Here is a 17743-nt window from a genome sequence, read left to right as displayed (position 1 = left end):
AATGAAAGGCCACTAAAATGTGCAGTTTCGTCACAGAACACCACAGATGTCTCAAGTTGAGGGAGAGTGCAATTGGCATGCTGACTGGAAGAATGTCCACCAGAGCTGTTGCCAGATAATTTAATGTTAATTTCTCTACCATAAGTCGCCTCTGTCATTTTAGAGAATTTGGCAGTACTTCCAACCGGCCTCACAACTGCAGACCATGTGTAACCACGCCAGCCCAGCACTTCCATATCTAGCTTCTTCACCTGCAGGATAATCTGAGGGGGTGCTGAGGAGTATTTATGTCTGTAATAAAGCCCTTTAGTGGGGAATAACTCATTCTGAGTGGGTGAGCCTGGCTACCAAGTGGGTGGGCCAATTCCCTCCCAGGCCCGCCCTTGCCCAGTCATATGAAATCCATAGATTAGGGCATAATGAATTCAACTAGGCACTGTTGCAGCGCAATGTGGAATAGGCCATTTAGGATTCGTGATTCTTTGACTTTGTGCGATTCATTTACAAGCTATGAAACAAAACAGTAGAAGTGCTTGAAAACAGCTACTGCAGAATTAATTTGACTATAAATGTGCTCATACTTACTATTTTTATTCACAAATGCGAGTGAAATGCTCACACTGTTGAACCCCGACCACCCGCCAACATGGCTAGTGAAATAGACATCTTACCCTACCCGCCAATGCCAAAATCTACCGGCATTTGGCAGGTGTAGATTTTAGATTGAAGTGTCCATTCTATAATTGATGACATTCTGGTCTAATTAGACAAGTTCACTTACAAATAACCTACCAAAATGTTGGAAATTATAAGCAGAAACATATCTAAATTAGGAAGAAAATAAATTCTGCACCCCGTCAAAAATCGTTACGCCATCTTGGACTGTAGCCTAAGCGCATTTTCGATATTTGCAGGATAGGGTCGGATGCGGGCCTCAAACTTTCACTTGATCACATATAGTCGGGTGGTTACGGGTGGCTTATTAGCAATTGCGGATCGATTATCACTAAAGTCCCTGGTTAGAATCCAGGCTGAATCACATCCGATCGTGATTGGGAGTCCCATAGGGCAGCGCACAATTGGCCCAGCGTCATCCGGGTTTGGTCGGGGTAGGCCGTCATTGTAAATAAGAATTTGTTCTTAACTGACTTGCCTAGTTAAATAAAGGTTAAATAAAAAAATGTAATGTGTAATTGCAGGCAGGTGCAGTTGAACAAACAGCACCACTAACACACTGACAGGAGTGTCATACTTTTTGGAGCTGTGCCTCCATGCCAGGTAGTATCATGATGACAGACACCAGGGTCCCTAGGAGTAGAAAGAAGGAGAACACCAGCCGGGTGACGGTGGAGTTTCTGGAGGAGGGACAGCAGCCACATAGCAGACATGGAGCGGAACCACACAGACAGGAGGCCTAGTGGAGAAAAAAATGAGAAAGGAGAGCACACATTGAACAGTAACCTGGTGGAGGTTCCAGAATGAATACATCTGCACAACATTGTTAGTCACTTGTTTTATGAACAATGCATGCTAATGTCTTGGTGGAATCTCAGCAACAAGACAAAATTATACATGGGATCATATAGCAGGATTGAAGGAGGAAGTCACTCCAATCCAAGATGGCATAGCAGTCGGTTGTGTGTTTGTCTTGTCCCGTGTTAATTGAGTCAGTAAATAGTCTGTTTTTCGTATATATTTAAGATACAAAAAATGATGCCCTCAATCTCACACAAATTATCAAGGAACCTACGAGGTACAACCCTAAATCAGTAAACATGGGCACCCTCATAGATATCATCCTGACCAATTTGCTCTCCAAATACACCTGTCTTCTACCAGGTCTCAGCAATCACTGCCTGCGTCCGTAATGGATCCGTGGTCAAACAACCACCCCTCATCACTGTCAAACGCTCCCTAAATTCTAATCAACCTGGCCCGGGTATCCTGGAAGGATATTGACCTCATCCCGTCAGTAGAGGATGGCTGGTTGTTCTTTGAAAGTGCTTTCCTCACCATCTTAAATAAGCATGCCCCATTCAAAAAAATGTAGAACTAAGAACAGATATAGCCCCTGGTTCACTCCTGACTTGACTGAAAAGCACAAAAACATCCTGTGGCATACTGCAATAGCATCGAATAGCCCCCGCGATATGCAACTTTTCAGGGAAGTCAGGAACCAATATACACGGTCAGTCAGGAAAGCAAAGGCTAGCTTTTTCAAACAGAAATTTGCATCCTGTAGCACTAATTCCAAAATGTTTTGGGACACTAAAGTCCATGGAGAATAAGAGCACCTCCTCCGAGCTGCCCACTGCACTTCAGGCGAGGAAACACTGTCACCACCGATAAATCTACAATAATCGAGAATTTCAAGCAGCATTTTTCTACGGCCGGGCTATGCTTTCCACCTGGCTACCCCTACCCCAGCCAACAGCTCAGCACCCCCTGCAGCAACTTGCACAACCCCCCCCCCCCCCACACACCACACTTCTTCACTCAAATCCAAATAGCTGATGTTCTGAAAGAGCTGCAAAATCTGGACCCTACAAATCAACTGGGCTAGACAATCTGGACCCTCTCTTTCTAAATTATCTGCCGCAATTGTTGCAACCCCTATTATTAGCCTGTTCAACCTCTCTTTTGTATCGTCAGATCCCCAAAGATTGGAAAGCTGCCGAGGTCATCAAAAGGGGGAGACACTCTAGACCCAAACTGTTACAGACCTATATCTATCCTGCCCTGCCTTTCTAAAGTCTTCGAAAGCCAAGTTAACAAACAGATGACAGACCATTTCGAATTCCACCGTACCTTCTCCACTATGCAATCTGGTTTCCAAGGTGGTCATGGGTGCACCTCAGCCACGCTCAAGGTCCTAAACGATATCATAACCACCACAGTTAAAAGACAGTACTGTGCAGCAGTCTTCATCGACCTGGCCAAAGCTTTCGACTCTGCCAATCATTGCATTCTTATCGGCAGACTCAACAGCCTTGGTTTGTCAAATCACTGCCTCGCCTGGTTCACCAACTACTTCTCAGATAGAGTTCAGCGTGTCAAATCGGAGGGCCTGTTGTCCGGACCTCTGGCAGACTGTATACATCTGGCCCTTCTTTGGACACTGTGTTAACAAACCTCCAAACGAGCTTCAATGCCATACAACTCTCCTTCCGTGACCTCAAACTGCTCTTAAATGCTAGTAAAACTAAATGCATGCTCTTCAACCAATCGCTGCCAGCACCCGCCCGACCGACCGACTAGCATCACTACTCTGGACAGTTCTGACTTAGAATATGTGGACAACTACAAATACCTAGGTGTCTGGCTAGACTGTAAACTCTCCTTCCAGACTCACATTAAGCATTTCCAATCCAAAATTAAATCTAGAATCGGCTTCCTATTTTGCAACAAATCCTCCTTCACTCATGCTGCCATACATACCCTCGTAAAACTGACTATCCTACCGATCCTCGACTTCGGCGATGTCATTTACAAAATAGCCTCCAACAGTCTACTCAGCAAATTGGATGTAGTCTATCACAGTGCCATCCGTTTTGTCACTAAAGCCCCATATCCTACCCACCACTGCAACCTGTATGCTCTCATTGCCTGGCCCTCACTACATATCCGTCGCCAAACCCACTGGCTCGAGGTCATCTGTAAGTCTTTGCTAGGTAAAGGCCCGCCTTATCTCAACTCACTGGTCACCATAGCAACACCCACCCATAGCAAGCGCTCCAGCAGGTATATTTCACTGGTCATCCCCAAAGCCAACACCTCATTAGGCCGCCTTTCCTTCCAGTTCTCTGCTGCCAATGACTGGAACGAATTGCAAAAGTCACTGAAGCTGGAGATTTAGATCTCACTCACTAACTATAAGCTTACCAATCACTGCACCTGACACAGCCCATCTGTAAACAGCCCACCCAACCTACCTCATCCCCATATTGTTCTTTTTTTTGCTCTTTCTCACCCCAGTATCTCTACTTGCACATCATCATCTGTACATCTATCACTACAGTGTTGATGCTAAATTGTATTTATTTTGCCACTATAGCCTATTTATTACCTCACAAATCGTACTACATTTACACACTGTATATAGATTTTGTTATTGTGCTATTGACTGTATGTTTGTCTATCCCATGTGTAACTCTGTTGTTTTTTTTCGCACTGTTTTGCTTGATCTTGGCCAGATCTCAGTTGTATTTGAGAACTTGTTTTCAACTGGTCTCCCTGGTGAAATAAATTGTCAAAAAAACATTATGAGACAGAAACTATGGAGCCTATGGATTAAACTGAAGGCGAATAATCTAAACATTACTAGGTAATGGTAAATGAAGCTAAAGACTAGTTATCTTCGTATTTATGCCAGCAAGCAAACATGTCTAGCTAACTATAGGACCAGAATATGGGTTTACAGGAGACGTGGAATATGGCGATAAAGGAGAAGCGCCATATTCAACGTCTCCTGTAAAACCAGATTCGGCTTTCGCTAGCGATAAGACGTTCTAGCTTGCTAACACCATTGACCAATTGCTTGCTAGCTAACCCCGATGTCTCAAACACAGAAACGGCAGCATGAAAGGATTTTGTTGTGCTACTTACACAGCTAGCAAGGGAGCACAAGGCCATGCAAGCCCCCATTTTCTAAGCGATGTCCTCTTCTTCTCTGGTATTATGGCGGTCCACAAACAAATGTTAAAGGTGCATGCCGCCACCTACTTCACGGGTAGTGAACGAAAGAAAATCCATTGCTGGGGAAAGGGAAAAAACATTCATAATACAATACAAAGATGTAATACATCAGCAGGGGTTTCAGCCATTACATTCACCACGTATTAACGTTTACAAATGTCAATCATTGCTTCCTAAACAGTTTTCTAAACATGCTAATATGCCCCCTTAAAAATATTGCAGTTTTGAAACTGCAGTAAAAGTGCAGTAACTGAAGTCCACTGTGGTATTTTAGATGCAGCAATTGCAGCATACTGCACTTGTTATATAAATATTCATACACATAGCTTATATATTATACAGCGCTAAACTAATCCGCCTGACTCAAGTCATTTCACATACCCCTGCTAAAACAGGAACCAGGTCACTCTCCCTGCAATAAAACTACCCCCCCTAACACTATCTCCTCAGCTTTGCTGTCTTACGACTCCAGGAAACAAAGACATTCCATCGCAAGAACACATATACCCAGCCATAAAACTGAACCCCTCTCTGGTCAGGGAGCTCAGAGAACAAGACTCTGCTATGCACCAATGGGGCCCGCTCTGGCTAGAGCAAGGCCCGCCTCCAACTCTTTGTGACCAGTCAGAAGACCAAAACGACAAGACTCCACCTACTTTATTATTGTATAAAAATGAATGTAACCTTGGTATAAGGCCTCTTTTTCACCTGACCCCTCATCGGGTTATATGAACTAGATCCGTGCACGATGTAGAACAAGATATCTTTGACCAATAAACAGCCTTTTTGATACACCTGATTCCACTGTCCAGAGTCGTTGTTTTGCATTCCCTCTCCCGTATGAAACACCAACACACTCGAACTACAGTTATACTACACCCTGACTGCATGTTGTGTGTGTGTGTAAGGGCCTTATCTTTCATGTCAGCGAGAAATAAGCTTAAATAAATAGAAAAATACACTTACTGTAGCAGTTTTGCACAGATCCATACACTGTGTGTTCTAGGTGACCCCAGTTGGCGAACTACAGCTCCTCCCCAATTAACTTACACACAGGTGTTCGGAGCACACTAGATAGCTAATTAGCATAGGTGGTGGCCTATGTCTTCCATCTGTCTTCCATAAACCAGTGCTGCAATATGGAGATAATGGCAGTGTGGGAACACTAACCTTAAACCAATTAAGGTGTGTAGTAATATACCTTTAGTTTTTTGAAAATTACTTCTCGCTGATATGAAAGATACTTTCCTTATGTTTCCAAAACAGTAATGCAAGCGATGCATGTTTAGAGCAAGTGTTGGGGCTCTTAACGAAACTCCCCCAGTCAGAAGATCCTATGACAATAGGTGCTATAGTAATTAGAGTCTTTGAATGGCATAGTCAGTACCCTGTTGGCGAGTAATATTTACCGGTGTCTCTAATCCAACTACCATGATTTCTTCAACGTTACTCCCTTCTTCCACTCTGGAAATGGATTGCAGAGGCTCCGTAAGGAGGGTGTGACAAAATTGCGGAGCCTCTGGAGGTTTGCAGAGGCCAAATCAAGTTCTATACCGCAGCGCCTCCAACATGTTGTAAAAGGCTCTACATGGTCAATCCGACAGCATTTACTGTGATGCGGCCTTCCAGAAGTCAGATCATTCATACTTCTTGCGCTTCTGGGAGCTGTCATAATGCATCCAATTAAATTGGTCTGCACTGCACCACTCAAAGTGATTCAGGGCTAATCCCTATAGCCATCCAGCTAATTATAAACAGCTGGCTAAATGAAAAGACAACACCTACCTCTTCTGAGATGTTGGAGTCCGTTTCCCGGTGCTTGACATAGGAGCTCAGCCAAGATAGCATGAGGTAAAAAATCTCCATCCCGAATATCCCCATTGCCTCCCAAAACATGTGCCTATATTTAGGCTATTGTTTATATGTTTATTTCACACTATGTTGAGTTAAAAATCAGAGCATAATGCTTGTCTGGATGTAAAACCCCAATACATGTAAGGGTTTTCCTCCTCTTCGTCTGAAGAGGAGGTGTATAGCAAGGATCGGACCAAGATGCGGCGTGGTAAGTGTCCATGGTTGTTTATTTAAAAACATGAACTGAACACTCAATGAATACAAAACAATAAACGTGAACAAAACCGAAACAGTACCGTGTGGCGAAACAAACACAGACACGGAAACAATCACCCACAAACACACAGTGAAACCCAGGCTACCTAAGTATGATTCTCAATCAGAGACAACTAATGACACCTGCCTCTGATTGAGAACCATACTAGGCCGAAACATAGAAATTCCCAAAACCTAGAAAAACAAACATAGACAACCCACCCAACTCACGCCCTGACCATACTAAATAAATACAAAACAAAGGAAATTAAGGTCAGAACGTGACAATACATGCACGTGCATTCTACATCTGCATTGCTTGCTGTTTGGGGTTTTAGGCTGGGTTTCTATACAGCACTTTGTGACATTGGCTGATGTAAAAAGGGCTTTATAAATACATTTGATTGATTGATTGATGTTCATGTCATCGTCATCAATCACCCGCATTACAGTAAAAAAATATAATATATGTTTTAATTGAATATTAAAACATATAATCTACTTGCAGTGAAACCACTCAACATGTACATTATTCAGTCATCTAACAGACTCCCATCCAGAACGACCCACAGAAGAAACCAGGGTCAACGCCCTGCTCAAGGGCACGTCGATAGATCACCCACAAGGTCAAAAACTGGGACACGAACCAGCAACATATCAGACCCCCCCCCGAGAAAATAATTAAGCATAATAAAAATTAAATAGTTAATCATAATTAAATAACCCGAAAACAACAATGCAAAAAACAAAAGACACCAAGGAAAACAAAATTCATAACAGCAAGGCCATGTATGTGTGTGCAAGTATGGCTCTCATTTACATGTGTGTGTCCGTGTATGTGCACGTGTGTGTTACAGTTAAAAACTACTTTGACTACCACCACTGATTTTTGTATGCTAGCTATGCTACCAGCTTATACGAACGGGAGTTAGCATTTAGCAGGCATTTTTTTCTAAACCTGATAAGGGAACTCTTCTACATTTTATGCAGTGAAAATAGCCAAATATACACTACCGGTCAAAAGTTTTAGAACACCTACTCATTCAAAATATTTTCTTAATTTTTTACTATTTTCTACATTGTAGAATAATATTGAAGACATAACTATGAAATAACACATATGGAATCATGTAGTAACCAAAAAAGTGTTAAAACAAATCAAAATACGACCCTGCCTCACACAGGAAGCAGCGCAGGTCCTAATCCAGGCACTTGTCATCTCCCGTCTGGATTACTGCAACTCGCTGTTGGCTGGGCTCCCTGCCTGTGCCATTAAACCCCTACAACTCATCCAGAACGCCGCAGCCCGTCTGGTGTTCAACCTTCCCAAGTTCTCTCACGTCACCCCGCTCCTCCGCTCTCTCCACTGGCTTCCAGTTGAAGCTCGCATCCGCTACAAGACCATGGTGCTTGCCTACGGAGCTGTAAGGGGAACGGCACCTCAGTACCTCCAGGCTCTGATCAGGCCCTACACCCAAACAAGGGCACTGCGTTCATCCACCTCTGGCCTGCTCGCCTCCCTACCACTGAGGAAGTACAGTTCCCGCGCAGCCCAGTCAAAACTGTTCGCCCCCCAATGGTGGAACAAACTCCCTCACGACGCCAGGACAGCGGAGTCAATCACCACCTTCCGGAGACACCTGAAACCCCACCTCTTTCAGGAATACCTAGGATAGGATAAAGTAATCCTTCTCACCCCCCCCTTAAAAGATTTAGATGCACTATTGTAAAGTGGCTGTTCCACTGGATGTCTTAAGGTGAACGCACCAATTTGTAAGTCGCTCTGGATAAGAGCGTCTGCTAAATGACTTAAATGTAAAATGTAAATGTAAAATATATTTAATATTTGAGATTCTTCAAATAGCCACTCTTTCCAACAAGCGGAGTCAACCTTGAATTACTTTTCTTGGAAATCTGTTCACTAATCACAAAAAAATGTTAATTGGCATACATGATGTGCTCGAGAGTCCTTATTTTTTTTTATATATATATATATTTTTATTATGCATTACTGCCAAGAGTGTGCAAAGCTGTCACCAAGGCAAAGGATGGCTACTTTTACTTTGTTTAACACTTTTTTGGTTACTACATGATACCATATGTGTTATTTCATAGTTTTGATGTCTTCACTATTATTCTATAATGTAGAAAATACAAAAAATGTAGAAAAGTCTTGAATGAGCAGGTGTGTCCAAACTTTTGACTGGTACTATATATAATATAATTTACCTCCTGTCATGACTTTACTCTCATTAATCTGATAACTGTTATTTATCGAATCAACTAACTATGTTCAAATGTTACCCGATTGTCACGCCCTGACTCTCTGAGTTCTCTATGGTGTTTTAGGTCAGGTCATGACTAGGGGGCGTTGTTTCTATGTTGGTGTGTGGGTATGTTTCCCAATTGGAGGCAGCTGATTATCGTTGCCTCTAATTGGGGATCATACTTAGTTTGTCCTTTTCCCCACCTGCAATGTGGGATATTGTTTCGTGTTAGTGCCTATGTGTGCTACGTCTGTCACGATCGTTATATCTTTGTTGTTTTTGGAAGTTTCACTATTAATAAAATGTGGAACTCTACTCACGCTGCGCCTTGGTCCAATTATTTATACAACGAACATGACAGAATATCCCACCAAGTAAGGACCAAGCAGCGTGCCCAGGAGGTGAAGGAGAGTTTGTCATGGGAGGAGATATTAGGTGGATGCGAGACCCTTCCATGGCGGGAGTTGCCGAGGAGTAATGGAGGACAGTGATGATGCCGGGGTCTGCGGCCACAAACAGCCCAAGGGCAAAAGAATATTGGGGAGGGGCACAAGGGGCGGTCGGCAGAGCCGAGGAGAGAGCCAGAGATGATGGAGTTGATGGAGAAGTTTGAGGAGGGATATCGGAGAGAAATGTTGGCTAGGAGTATGCTGCAGCGCATGAGTTTTGAAGAGCATCGTCAGTCCGGGGAAACCTGTGCCGGCTCCACGCACCAGGCTTCCAGTGCGCCTCCCCGGCCCGGTACGCCCTGTGCTGGCTCCCCGCACTTACCCTGAAGATCGTGTCATCAGTCCGGTGAAACCTGTACCGGCTCCACGCACCAGGCCACAGTTCAGAGTTTCCAGTGAAGGTCCACAGCCCGCAGCTTCCTGCGCCATGGCCGGAGCCTTCCTCTGCGCCGATGCCTAGTCCAGGCACGGCGTCCAGTCCCGCTCCATGGCCGGCGCCAAGGCGAAATCCATTAAAGCCAAGATAATGGAATTCATTGCCCTTGACAATCAACCGTTCTCTGTCGTGGGTGATGTTGGCTTTCGCCGACTGGTCGAGAACCGGTACACACTACCAAGTGAGCTATTTTTCAGATGTTGACCTACCGGAGTTACACAGTAATGGCATCACTGCTATTAGCTTCACAACATACATACTATGGAACGCCGTTTGGGTCTTTGCGTGTCAAAAAAGATACAGTAGCACTGTCAAAGCTGTACAAAAAAGTCTGCAGACAAGCAAACACGGGCCACTAACGATGTGTTTACAATGCCACGTTGGTAATAAAGCATAATTTGATCGACCTCAATTTCAAAGCTTTAGCTTTGTACCTAGCTAGCACCAAATACAACCAGCCTGAAAACAATGACCAGTAGAAACTGCAGTCATTTTTATTATTCTTAGGAATGATTTAGAAATCCTTGTGAGTAAGTATTAACTAGGTTGCCACTTGTTGTTCGCCTATTGAAATTGAACTTCAGTTCATGAAAATAAATAGCTAGCCAGCTACTTAACCCTGTTGCCCAAAACTAACGTGAGATTTTCAGGGACCTGCACAGGCAGGGTGTATATGGATGACATTCTGATATACTTCGCTACTCACGCTGAGCATGTCTCCCTGGTGCGCAAGGTGCTTGGTCGACTGTTGGTGTCACGAATCCCGCTTCCTGAGTCTGTGTTTGCCTGTGTTTCTGTCCTGGAGTGTGTTTCCGGTGTCCTGGAACGCACCCTGTCTGGTTGCCGGGCGAATTAGCTTGTTGGGAGATCGATGTTCACCCGCACCTGTATCCCATCAGTAATCTGCACACCTGTCCTGATCATCACCTCTCCCCTTCAAAAGCTCTGACCTGACATCCATTCCCTGCCGGATCGTTAGCCATGAACAGTATGTTGTGCCATAGTATCAGCCTCAAGTTGGATAGAATTTGTTTTGTTGTTTTTTACGTATTGCTTGCCTTAAACTTACCTCCGTTTGTTCTGTCTTCAGTTACTCACCCGGATCATTTACCCCATTCCCGCCTGGTCGTCGGAGGATTCCGCTACCCCATTGCATCCACCTATTTACTCCCATCAACTCACCACCGCTGCCCGCTACGCCACCTGGATATATCTACCCATTCACATTCACTTGTAAATAAATACTCACCTTCTTCCTACTCTCCTGGTCTGCTTCTGGGTTCGATTTTGAAAGAACGTGACAGTTGGAGCATGACCTGTACGCCTAGGGTACCGCATTTCGACCTCAGGGCTGCTCTCCTGCGTCTGACTTCCCTTCCACCAGTTACGCACCCCAATATATACTCTAAATAATATAAAATATTATATCCAAAATATAATATTAAAATATACACTATTACCAAGTTACAGCTTTTTTTGCACAAATACATTTGCGCAGGAATCCTTACTTGGGTGGATGCCAACCAATGTCTAAATAGCATAGGAAGTTCAAAGATACAAGTCTGTGACATCCTTCATTGCATGCATGTAGAGAAGTACAACAAACCCATGTTAGTATTAAATTAACTCACCCATTCAATGACACTTTTACTTTTGGGTGTCAGAGAAAATGTATGGACCAGAAAGTACATTCATTCCTTTAGGAGTAAAAGTAAAAGTTGTCAGACATGTAAATAGTAAAGTACAGATACACAAAAAAAACGACTTAAGTAGTACTTTAAAGAATTTATACTTAAGTACTTTACACCACATCTTATATGTCTATGTGGCCATGGAAACTGTCTTTCTGGGCCAGGCCTCCGTTATACTGCAGTAACGAAGCAAAATTGCAGGAGCAGTCGAAACTGCTTCTTTGACCGGAACCCTTGTGTCTGCCTGGCTGTCTCATAAGCGTTCCAGGAAGTCTAGCAATGTTTGCACCAGTGGGTTTAGAAGACTGAGGGATAGGTTTAGAAAGCCAGCTAGAGTAACTATTTATGTTGATGATGGTAGGCTACTGTATCCATCCTGGGAACCCTGTCTTATGCTTTTGATTTCATTCCAGCTGAGAACATCGATTCATTAGGGTTAGTTCGTAAATGCATTTCTATGGGGTCAATTTCACACCATATGTATTGAATTCAAAATAAAATAAATTGTGAACATGAAATATAAAGTTGAGAATGTAAAGGTTATATTTTCGAGGACGGGTGAAATAATGGATGTTGAAATCAAAAACCAAACAATTGAAAAAATGTATAGAATTGTAAACCAAAATAAGACATCAAAAGCAAAACCCAAAAAACGTGTAAGCAAATCATTTTAAAGCGAGAGCAAAACTCTATGACAAGTGATTAAAAATTATACTTGAAAACGAATGCAAAAATCATTTTCGGTTAAACTTTCCCAGCAACCAATCCTATTGAATACACTTTGCCTGTGCTCTTGCCTGCATGTACTACCTTTTGGTTACGCTACTCGTATCTTTACTTTCGAAGCCAGTCTTTTCAATTGCGAGTTTTGGCATTATTTTTCCGAAAAGGGCGGGGTTTAGGGGGAGGCGCAGAGAATGAGTCTCCATTGGTCCGCTAGTTTTGGAGTGACGGTTCATCTTAACCCAATCAATGAACATGATAGACAGGCTTTTTTATATTGCCTACTTAACTAGACGGTCTGATGTCACCACTACGAGCCAACCCCCCCCCAAGCTAAAGTTGGCTAAAGTTGCCTGGCTTGCTTGTTACTTCCAGACACAAATGAGAGAACACCTCAACTCTGAACATTTTACTCGCCCTAGCAGAGCTAGTTAGGCTGTTTTCATGCTATCTAGAGCGTTAGTGACTAACTGTGCTGCTAGCAACAATTGAATTCCATTTTCTGCCAACCTTTACTCACACCTGTCATATTCAACGGTGTTGCGCGTTCGTAAATTCATCAATTACTCTGTGCTCTGGCACATTCAAACGTGAGCGTTTTGGAAATCGGAGTAGATAGCCAAAAGTAATCTACGAATGCAAGCTAAATCGACATTATTGATTGGACGATTAGGTCCAATGGGAGTAGAGAACGAGATGTGACGAGTTAACTTTAGTGCTTCGGTCCTTTGTGTTGTTGCGCGAACGGTGCTGAGGCAGGCAGTGAAGAAGGCGCGACCACACCACCTTTTCAGCATTTGAAGGTAGGTTTAAAAATGTTTTTAACGGTAATCATTGGAGATATATTGATGGCAATCATTACGCTTTCCGTGATGTTTGTCCTTTTTGGGGTAAGTAACTTCGTTGTCATTACAAATGTATGGCAATTGAGCATCCTATAATGTAAGCTAGCTGCCTTGAACATAGTTAATAGCTGTTCAGATAGTTAACGTTAGCCAGCTACGCAGCGCATGACTCTGGGGATGGAGACTAGGTGGGAGTGATCACACTGTGCCTCGGTCTGCGCTTTTTCTCAATTCCCATGTCGTCAATCGACGATTAAACATTGACTTTCGACAACCACTATGGACAAATTGCTGTGCTTTAACTTACATGTGAAGAGGGGTTTCAGACTGCAATCGCTAGCTAGCTAATATATTCAGGTTGTCTGCCAGTGTCTGTGCCCCTGCTGAGCTGACAGTGTAGCCGAGTCCATTGTCTCCTCAGCACCAGTTTGCTATTCGTGCAATTTGCAGGTGGGTTGAGATGGATATCAGTGTCGGTGGTATTTGTCTAGCTATGTAAAGTTAATGTGTGATATTGTAAAATCTTAAATAATGTAATGATTCATAATTGTGTTTTTAGTTTTTATGAAATTGAAATCTGTCATGCTGTCATCGACATGAATAGATTACTGTTGGTCGTTTGTAGTATTCAGTCTTTGTTAGTGTTGGTGTCTTGTTTTGAAGCTGGTCTTAGTGTAGGAACGCCTCTGCCTTTAGCTAGGAATTGGCTTTAACTCAATAAATGCAATGATTGAATTTGAATGTTCTCCAATCTGACTGTCAATTCAGACCACACCTAGCTAGCTAGCTAAGTTCATATTGTTCTCTGACCTGTATTTCCAATGGTGCTCCCTTTATTGTCTTCGTGCAATAATCAAATCCAATTCCGGGAAAGAAAACGTTCTCTGCTGACATTATAGTACCATGACAATGGCAAGGTAGAATAAATTCTAATTTAGTAACTTAATTTATGCTCTGGTATTTGTTCCTGATAAACAAGGATGGGAAGGGCTTCATGTCCACACCCTTTTTGTCTCCATTGAAATAAACTATTTTAAACATTTGCCAGCTGTTGTTTTGAATAGGTGCAGTAAGGGTACTGTGAAATCTATTCTCAATCATTTGCTGTATCGCTAATATTCATGCTACATGTCTAACATGAATACAAGTGATCCATCTCCAACGGTCATCTTATAGACAGCAATACCCCCAATTGAATTCTTACTAGGCACATATCATGGCTCTCCACCTTCAGAATCAATAGTTGTCATTGCTTGTATCGATCTGTGTTTCTGTTCATTCCTGATTAGTGCATGGATGCATCTTTTGATGTATTGTCTTTCTGTCATTAAACCTATGGCTTTGTCTGTATTTTTCCTCCCAGGCAAATCAACCCTCATTACTCTGCTGAAATGGCGTCCTCTGGAGGTAAGTGTTAACACGATGGGACTTTATTACACTATTACAATGAGCCCAAACATATTGAGACAGTTACACCTTTTTTGTTGTTTAGTGCCCAATATAAATTAATGGTAAATAATGTATTGTGTCATTTTGGAGTCACTTTTATGCAATTAGCTTCACTATCATATTGTTTAGGTGTTATAACTATGCTATTATCAGTTTGATACCTACTTGTATCAACATTGATGGATTCCCTATTTTCACAGAGATCCTGGTCAAGGAGTTGGACAAGCGTGCTTCAGGTCAAGCATTTGAGGTAATCTTGGCCCCCGATGCCAAGGGTGAAATCCCCCTACCTCCCCCAAAGGAGAAGAAGGAGATGTCCCTAGAGGAAATCCAGAAGAAACTGGAGGCTGCAGAGGAGAGACGCAAGGTACCTACAGTCAGATATACACAAATAAGTATCAGGAAATGGAGCCGCATCCACCTTACAGGTTTAGTTCATTTATATTTTATTATTTTCTAGCTCAGGTTTGGTCCCACTAGCCTACCACTAACTTCCTGTGTGACTTTGATTTTCTAATTTGATCAGAGTCATGAAGCAGAGGTGCTGAAGCACTTAGCTGAGAAGAGAGAGCACGAGAAGGAAGTTCTGAAGAAAGCCATGGAGGAGAACAACAACTTCAGCAAGACAGCAGAGGAGAAGCTCAATCAGAAGATGGAAGCCAACAAAGAGAATCGCACGGCACGAATGGCAGCTCTCAATGAGAAATTCAAAGAGAAGGTTGGCCTCACTGCTCAGCCTGCCATTTTTGTCTGACATCTTGACGTAATTTTCTGCAATTCTGAACTTGAGAGAATTTCAAATTGAAAGGCCCAGGTTATGGAAATGGGATGTTGGTTGAAATGCCATGCACACTGTTCAAAGTTATACTTAACTAATCAGTTTAACTAATGTGATTTTCATGTTTTTTATTCATTTTAGGATAAGAAGCTTGAGGAGGTACGAAAGGCCAAGGAAACAAAACCAGAGGGGGAGAACTGATTTTCTTTTGTAATAATAAAAAAAAAACGTATCTTTTTGTTCTGGTCATTGACAGTATTATATTTTTCATTGTTATAGTTTTGTTCACCTTGTTAGGATTAGTTAGGCTGTCCATTGTTGCTTTTGTTGTGGATGTGTAAGTATTTCTTCCCCCACCTCCAGTAGATTTGTGTATTGTAGCTTATGACCTTTGAAATAAGCAGTGTTTTTACCTATAAGGAAGCATGCCACTGTTAGACATTGGTCCTTAACATTGTGAATTGCATAATGTAAGTAAATCCTTGTACCTTGTAAAACTGCGGTTATCTGAGATTAATAAAGTTGCAATTGTTCTTCAAAACCTCTAAAAGTCTTAGCCGTTGTGGGGGGTAGGGTACTAAGCTAACATATTCAATTGTTTTAAAAATGGTCATACCATGGATCATTTAGCTATTTGATTTTGAAAAAAATGTTATAATTATTTGATATAATATTTAATTTGTCCTTTACTACTATAGTTTATAGAAACGCTTTGAATAACACATTCATACATGGCAAAACAAATGAATCATAAGGAATAAGGTTTTGAAGTGTCTGTTCTATATCTAGGATATATATGAAAGCTCAGGAAATAGATATATTTTTAAACACATTTAATCCCTTACTTTTGTTGGCATAAAACGACTTCCATACTTCGTTTGTATGGGTTACATTCAGAAGAGTCCCGTGACAGACGAGTCCAGTGGGGGGCGTAGAGCAAAATGGGGAACACCATCGTGTGCGTGAGAGTACCATTTCCATAGAGTGCTCATAATAGTTTGCAGGCGCTACATACGTTTGGACGCTACATACGTTTTTGTGAGAAGACGATTTTCGGGATGTCTCATGGTCTGACGAACACAACCTAGCTCCTCCACCTTCCACCGCAGATGCGGAAGGCCTACATACAGGGGGATGCGGTGAATATTAACGCAGCCAATGCAAAAAACAACAACTGATCTCTATCTTAAATTGACGAATTTTGATGGAGATTTTTGTATTATGTTACTTAGATTGGCCCACGGTTGCGTCAATCAAATTATTAATGGTCTTAATTTATTTGTGGCTTTTGGGTTGCAGACTCAGTTACCTACACCTTCTGTATTGGTGCACACCTAGACTACACTAGTATTTCCATTTTGGTAATTCATATTTCGACATGCAAATTTGATAGTCATTTTCAAATGGATCCCACAACATAGTAAGTAGATGTAGCATTGTGGATGAATAGTGTAATTGTATTACCCTCAGTATTTTAATTATGTTATCTTCATATTTTACTTAAAGATTGGATAGAGCTAATTGCCATGTTTGTTTACTTGTTATCATAATTTATTATCGAGATGTTCCTTTTATTCAATGCATATATTTTGTGATATAAGGCCTTGATAGTGGTACTGGTAAATATAATGAATTGCTACATTAAAAAAAGGCAAGTCATTCCTTTGACTCTTCTGACACCTAGTGGTAATAGCGCAAAACTATAATGTAGAGCAACAGAAGCTGGAAAATGAAATTAAGATTTCTCTTTTACACATTTTGGCAGTGTATAGACAGTGTTCTGTGGGCATATGAGTAATATTGTTTTATCATTATAAACAATTAAATGAACATATTGTGTTTTGTTGAATTGTTTCACTGATTAAGTGTATCTACAAATGCCATATTCTGTTAGAACCGGGAGGTTTGCTGATCAGGCCTAAAATTTGGTTGAATTAGTGCTAACAGTTAAAAACCGAGTGCTGGTATGTAGCCTACTGCTGATATGGCCACAGATGGTCCCTCCACAATGCCAGCATGGTGACGAACATCTCCTCTTCAACCTCAGGAGGCTGAATATATTTTATTTAGAGAAGTCTCTGTCTCTGTGGTCAGCCTCCATTCTTGGACATCATGTTCTGGTCCCTTTATAGTTCACCTACCTCACCTCTATATAAGCTATGTTTACAATCATTCATGTCATGTTAATCATTAATGTTATACTAAGAAGGTATCGGCAGATGTGATAAACAACAGATATTACGGTATTAAGTCCTTCCAAGCAACAAAACACATTTTAATATTTCTCCCATCTCAACTGTG

The 17743-nt window shown here is 42.0% G+C and overlaps 2 protein-coding genes across 7 annotated transcripts in view; one reads left to right on the top strand and one right to left on the bottom strand.

Moving 5' to 3' along the window:
* serinc2l (serine incorporator 2, like) overlaps positions 1 to 10740 on the bottom strand; it is a 38478-nt gene extending 27738 nt beyond the window's left edge. For 2 of the 4 annotated variants that reach the window (XM_029630015.2, XM_029630034.2), the window contains exons 1-3: positions 5077 to 5218; positions 4606 to 4754; positions 1253 to 1414 (exon numbers count right to left, since the gene is read on the bottom strand). In XM_029630015.2, coding sequence (XP_029485875.1) covers positions 1253 to 1414; positions 4606 to 4644 — 201 coding nt within the window. In that variant the 5' untranslated portion in view covers positions 4645 to 4754; positions 5077 to 5218. Of the gene's footprint in view, positions 1 to 1252; positions 1415 to 4605; positions 4755 to 5076; positions 5219 to 10662 lie in introns of those variants that run through there. The other 2 variants (XM_029630024.2, XM_029630042.2) reach the window with 2 other exon arrangements.
* Positions 10741 to 12720: 1980 nt separating this feature from the next.
* stmn1b (stathmin 1b) lies at positions 12721 to 15983 on the top strand. Of its 3 annotated transcripts, none has more exons than XM_029630056.2 (5): positions 12721 to 13173; positions 14579 to 14622; positions 14865 to 15031; positions 15191 to 15382; positions 15584 to 15983. In XM_029630056.2, exons 2-5 carry the CDS (start codon positions 14607 to 14609, stop codon positions 15641 to 15643), a joined length of 435 nt encoding a protein of 144 aa, XP_029485916.1. In that variant the 5' UTR covers positions 12721 to 13173; positions 14579 to 14606; the 3' UTR covers positions 15644 to 15983. The 3 variants fall into 3 exon arrangements, with proteins under 3 accessions (XP_029485916.1, XP_029485932.1, XP_029485924.1); XM_029630072.2 differs by lacking the exon at positions 12721 to 13173 and adding an exon at positions 13233 to 13260; XM_029630064.2 differs by lacking the exon at positions 12721 to 13173 and adding an exon at positions 13408 to 13665.
* Positions 15984 to 17743: the final 1760 nt, after the last annotated feature.

The sequence above is a fragment of the Oncorhynchus nerka genome, linkage group LG3, assembly GCF_034236695.1.
Source record: "Oncorhynchus nerka isolate Pitt River linkage group LG3, Oner_Uvic_2.0, whole genome shotgun sequence".
Classification (NCBI taxonomy): Eukaryota; Metazoa; Chordata; class Actinopteri; order Salmoniformes; family Salmonidae; genus Oncorhynchus; species Oncorhynchus nerka.
This window is presented reverse-complemented; position numbering and strand designations above follow the sequence as displayed.